This window comes from Glycine soja, chromosome 18, assembly GCF_004193775.1.
Source record: "Glycine soja cultivar W05 chromosome 18, ASM419377v2, whole genome shotgun sequence".
NCBI lineage: Eukaryota > Viridiplantae > Streptophyta > Magnoliopsida > Fabales > Fabaceae > Glycine > Glycine soja.
This window is the reverse complement of record NC_041019.1, coordinates 55,503,576-55,509,575: the sequence shown is the minus strand read 5'-3', so window position 1 is coordinate 55,509,575 and position 6,000 is coordinate 55,503,576. Positions and strand designations below refer to the sequence as shown.

The 6,000-nt window shown below is 34.2% G+C and overlaps 1 protein-coding gene across 2 annotated transcripts; it reads left to right on the top strand.

Moving 5' to 3' along the window:
- The first annotated feature begins 301 nt into the window (after window positions 1–301).
- LOC114396835 (F-box/kelch-repeat protein At5g15710-like) lies at window positions 302–4,276 on the top strand. Of its 2 annotated transcripts, XR_003663335.1 has the most exons (3): window positions 302–458; window positions 3,491–3,612; window positions 4,048–4,276. XR_003663335.1 is itself a non-coding variant. In XM_028359026.1 (2 exons), exon 2 carries the CDS (start codon window positions 723–725, stop codon window positions 2,052–2,054), a length of 1,332 nt encoding a protein of 443 aa, XP_028214827.1. In that variant the 5' UTR covers window positions 302–458; window positions 600–722; the 3' UTR covers window positions 2,055–2,714. The 2 variants fall into 2 exon arrangements, 1 of the variants encoding a protein (XP_028214827.1); XM_028359026.1 differs by lacking the exons at window positions 3,491–3,612; window positions 4,048–4,276 and adding an exon at window positions 600–2,714.
- Window positions 4,277–6,000: the final 1,724 nt, after the last annotated feature.

Genomic DNA, 6,000 nt, shown 5'->3' with positions numbered 1-6,000 from the left:
TTCTTTAAATATTAAGCATAGAATCAAAATCAAATTTTTATGCACATAATAAATTTTATTATTCTTTTTACTAAAAGTTTAAGTGAATTAAGTATGTGTTATTTCTTATTAACTATGATAGTTTAAAGTAAACCTCAAGAAACATTTATAAAAAAAATCGAATTCACTTCTAAGATGTGTTGTTTCTTATTAGCTATGGTAGTTTAACTCCAAATCATTAACATAGAGCTGCTGACGTGGCGACAACTTAGGGGTTAAGTACCACATAGTAAGTAATCTTGAATTTTGTTGTTCCCTTTGTCGAATAGCGACAAAGTAAATCAAATCCAACCAAAGAGAGCGAGAGACTCTATTTCTACCCGAACCTATTCAGGTTGTTCCTTCTTCCAATCTTAATATCAGAATCTCTCTATTCTTCAAGCTCTATCAATGGGAACCGAATGGTTCCAAAATCCGAGGTAATTATCTGTCTTCAACCCCACCTTAGCTACACTCTGCCTTTCTATGCTCTCTGCTTAAAAAATTAATCTTTTTTCATTGGGTGATTTATATGTTCATCTGGGGTTTTGAAATTATTATCATTTTGGATCTTGATCTAGGGTATCAGAATTTTTAGCTCTGGGGTATCGGTGATTGAAACAATTATGTGTCTATGTTATGTGGTTGGTGTGAAGGGTGGAGTAGATGTCTGAATCTGAAATTTTGCTTGATTTGGGAGTTTTATGGAATTAGAGGACATGGATTGTTTAGGGCATTCTTCTGAATCAGGGCCTGGAGTTTGTGTTGCTCAATCAGTAGAAAATGGAGGTTTTGGTGGAGATGGGAGGTGCTGCAAGCAAGCTTCCCCTCCAAGGAGTGGTGGGTCTAGGAATACTAGTCCAATGAGCCGGGCCGGATCCAGGAACACGAGCCCTTTGCGGCAGAAGGTTGTTAAGACCAAGCCTAGGGGTTTGGATGAGGAAACACTTGCCACGTTTGGTAAGGTAGTGCATGCTGATGTTCAAATGGAGGATAATATATGGGCAATGTTGCCAGAGGACCTGTTGCATGAGATCCTAGCTAGGGTACCCCCTTTTCTGATTTTCCGGCTTCGTTTGGTTTGTAAACGGTGGAATTCGCTGCTTCAAGACAGTAGTTTTCTCAAATTCCATTCCAGTGTGCCATCACATGGGCCGTGCCTCTTTACGTTTTGGAAGAACACGCAGACCCCACAGTGTTCAGTCTTCAGCTTGCCGCTGAAAACTTGGAATAGAATACCTTTCACTTTTTTGCCACCGTGGGCATTCTGGTTGGTTGGCTCTTCTGGTGGTCTTGTTTGCTTTTCTGGGCATGATGGGCTAACGTTTAAGACCCTGGTGTGTAATCCCCTAACTCAAACTTGGAGGGCATTGCCTAGTATGCATTACAATCAACAAAGGCAACTAGTATTGGTTGTTGATCGGGTGGATCAGTCGTTTAAAGTGATAGCCACTAGTGATATTTATGGTGACAAGTCATTGCCAACTGAAGTTTATGACTCAAATACAGACAGCTGGACAGTTCATCAGATTATGCCGGCAGTTAATCTCTGCTCTTCAAAAATGGCATATTGTGACTCTAGATTGTACTTGGAAACCCTTTCACCCCTTGGTCTGATGATGTACAGACTAGACACAGGTCATTGGGAACATATTCCGGCTAAGTTCCCTCGATCTTTGTTGGATGGTTATTTGGTTGCTGGTACCCAGAAGCGTCTTTTTCTTGTTGGAAGGATTGGCCTTTATAGTACTCTACAGAGTATGAGAATTTGGGAATTGGATCATACCAAAATTACATGGGTGGAGATCAGTAGGATGCCCCCAAAGTATTTCCGTGCTTTATTGAGATTATCAGCGGAGAGATTTGAATGCTTCGGGCAGGATAATTTAATCTGCTTCACCTCTTGGAACCAAGGGAAGGGCCTTCTATATGATGTGGATAAAAAGATCTGGTCATGGATTGGTGGGTGTGCTCTGCAGTCATACAACAATCAAGTTTGTTTCTATGAGCCAAGGTTTGATGCTTCTATCTACTAAGCTAGAGTATTATGACATGATGTCTGTTGTACATCAACATTTACAAAACCGAGGATTACCAGTTATTTTCTTCTCGTGTTTTCTTCGCAATGACATTCTCTCTGACCATTCATAATGTTATTTCCTCACAATGGGCTGATTGTGTTTATCAGTAAAATATCTTACTCACAATCTGTAATAAACAGCATGCCTGACTGTGAATGCTGGTTCAGCTCCATAGACAGATTTTTGTGAATGAAATTCAAGGTGAAACATAATGCAAGAGCTAGTGTGACAGTGTGGCTGGGATATGAAGCTGATGTACGCTGCTGAAGGAAAGGTTATAAACTTATACATAAGGGTTTGAATGCTTAAAAGGGGATATGCAGCTGATGATGTTTGGGGAACATTTTTTGGGGACATTATCATTTGGAAATGCTTAGGGCATTGAAATTGTGCATCAACTTTCACTGCTTTTCTGATCAATGGCTTACCAGTGTAATGTAACTGTTTTAAATCTTGTCTTGAAACATTGACCATATGTAACTTTCTCATGCAAATGGATTCTCCCAACCTTTTTTTATTTTTGAAAAAGAGAACTCATGAAGAAAATGGTTAACTTTATAATTTTGTAATCTTGATCTTGATCATATTATAGAAATTGATCTTGTTAAGTATCTATACTATTTTTCTAGTTTTGATGCCAATACATTTTTAAAGTTGCGATGCAATATTCAAATGAATGCTAGAGCTACTATTTCTTTCTGCCAACCCTGTCTTCTGTTATGTTTTCATATTATGGCCTCTCTCTCGCTCTCACCTATGTGCAGGCATCTAGCATTCTATGTCAATTTAGTGGAGAACAAAGTTTTGGAATTATTCACTCCACTGTTGCCAATATTGTAGATTGATAGGAAAAGGTTAATGTGATCTAATATCAAATAAAGATTATCTACCTATATATGGCTTATCTGAAGCTTTGTTCAGTTGATTTTCTTAATTATATTTTATAGATTCTACCAATAGTAACTTTGTGCAAACAGATCTATGTATACCATTTTGATTCTTTTATATATTTATGCTAGTAGCCAGTGTTTGTGGTTGTTTTCCCAGATTTTGATGTATGCCTTGCAATCATTAATTGGAAGGAATTAGATCTCAGTGATTTCTGTATTTAAGATAAATTGTTGACAGTTTCTTTTAAATATTTTTTTGGCCTATGGCTAGGGCTAAGTTCTCCTAGCAGTAATATAATACATCCCGTATTTTCAGGAAGCTGAGGTTTCAATAACTCAGCAATGTGGACTTTAATTGTAAATAGTTTTACTTAGAGCTGAGTGCATCACGTTGAATGACAATTTTTTGCACAAATGGATAAATGGATAAAGTAGCTATTTTCCTCTATGAATACAATCCAGTTACCTGATAGATGCTTGCTAATCTGTGCCTGCTGCCAGGAACTGCATGTGAACTCCACTCCCAACTGTTTTTGGCTTCCTACCATAGACAGAGTTTATGTGGCTAGAAAAGTTGGTTCATGTCAACGAATAGCAGTTTGATTGATACCTTGAATGACTAGGTGATTGCAAGTCTGATATTTGTTTCTTCCATTTGTAGTTATTAATATCAACATGAGGTTACTTCAGGGTATAAAATTTGTATCATAATTTGATTGATAACTTGATGACTTAGTGATTCTGAGTTTGATCTTTGTTTCTTTCATGTACAGTTATAAAATTGGTCACCTGTATATATTGATAATACTTTATTTTCTGTACTATTTTTTTTAATGGTGCAGTTTATACGCGTATGTATCAAGGATGTAAAATTATTATTTTCCTTTCCTTATACTTCATCCAATAGATATGGCTGAAAGTTTTTTTATTTTTCCTTTTCTTTTGGATAGTGTACAATATTGCGTCAAGAGCATGTGATCAATTTCAGTGACAATTTTTTCATTTACACTGAGCACTGTATAACCTAAGAACTGACATATTTTGTTGAAATACCGCAGGTTTCACCAACAAAATTGGTTCCCTGAGGGGGTGTTTGATTTAAGGGGGTGAATGTTGAGTGCAATTGATTCAGACTATTTTGGGATGAAAGTTGTGAGAATGAGTGTTTGGTGGGGTCAATTGTAGCTACATTTTTTAAAGGAGAGTGACACGAGAGAGGAGAGAGAGAAATGAATCTCTTATACAGTTTCAAAACTAGCATAACTAATTATGCATTTTGTGTAATCAATTATCTCTCGTTGTTCAATTTTTTTTTTACCAAACAAATTACTTTAATTTAAATCTTTTATTTCTTTTACATTTTCTTTCATCTCCACCAAATCACTTTACTTTACACTCTCTTTTATCTCTACCAAATCATTTTACTTTACACTCTTTTTCATTTCTTTTCATTCTTTATACTTTTATTCTTTTTCATTCCTCTTTACCAAATGCATCCTAAATCCACAATATAGAACAAGAACTTGCCCCTTCTGAAAATAACAAGAACTTTTGATCTTATAACAAATGCTTCCAGAGCTGGCTAGGATATTAGAAGTCTTATACAACACAAATAAAATATGTATTGTACAATGCAAAAGTACTCGTTTGCGGGTAGACAGACACCATCTTGAGCCATAAGTTATAACATTAACCAGCACGTCCTTTATAATAATTTCGGCTTTTTATAAATGAATGAGTGATGAAGAAATTCAAAAGGGCAAAGCATAGAAAGCACTTCTGCATGTAAAAATTTTATACACTATCATTTAATTACAAACAATCTAATATATGATAAATTTATTTGTTTTTATTATAATGCATTTTTCCTCGTTGCATTCTCTTTTACCATCTCCAAATCGAAAGTGTCGGTGATATTGCAGCTGAAAACAAAAGGGGGAGGGACATGGGTCCACTATAGAATGCCCTGGAAGGATCAGAAAACAGAGTTTTTTTATTCTTTCTGTTTTCAATTATATGCTGGAGCATACTTGCCATTAACATGAAGTAATTATTTTTTAAATTCAATTTTAATAGTGTAAATATTTCTTATAATGTTATCTATTCACAAATTATAATGTATGAGAATGTTGATTTTTTTTTATGTTTTTTTTAAAGAGTTAATTTTTTACGATAATTATTTAAAAGTTATATTTTAAAATTATTTTATAATGTAATTTTTTTATTCCAACAACACGTGAAAATTGATTTCTTCTTATTTTTCAAGTAATTAACCCTTCAGTTTTACTAGTATTACTAATTAAAAATGTTAGGAGTAATTTATGATTGGATGGTTACATATACACGTGATCAGGTGATAATATAAATGGATATATTGGTATTAAATTAATAAAGTTAGATCATCTTCACCTTTTTGTTTTTGGTATTCGATCATCTTCACCTTTTAAGCTTGATGTTTCGGGTTTGTGAATCACACTGATTGAGCTGATTTACATATTAACCTAAGAAGATGCTAGGAATTCTGTCAAGGACATTTTGTGAATTGAACAAAAAATACACATGACATCAACTACTCCTACACATTTTGTGGAACATGAATTGGGGCTAAAAAATGAGACTGATGATTTAAATCCAAAGTTTCCAGCATGTTTATAGAGAGGATAATAAATGCGCAGATTGAGTGGTGAGACTAGGCTCTTCATCAACTACTCCTTTATATACTTTTCACATTTTGTCGACCATTTTCTTAGGATTTCTACGTTGGGATTGTAATTTTTGTTTGTTTTTTATATTCTACCGTTAAAAAAGTCTAGGTTTCAACATTATACATTATTAATTATTAATAATAGCAACTTTACATTTAAGATAAAAAAACAAAATCATAAATAATTTAAGTTGATTTTTCATATTTCAAAGAAAATAAAGTAAAATATTGTATTAAACATTTTTCATTGACCTCCTTTAATTTTCTCTCTCTAGTTTTTACATTGATTTTTCAATGAACTAATTAT

Excerpts from the sequence above, each read along its gene's own strand:
- LOC114396835 (XM_028359026.1), top strand. The coding sequence starts at position 723 with ATGGAATTAGAGGACATGGATTGTTTAGGGCATTCTTCTGAATCAGGG.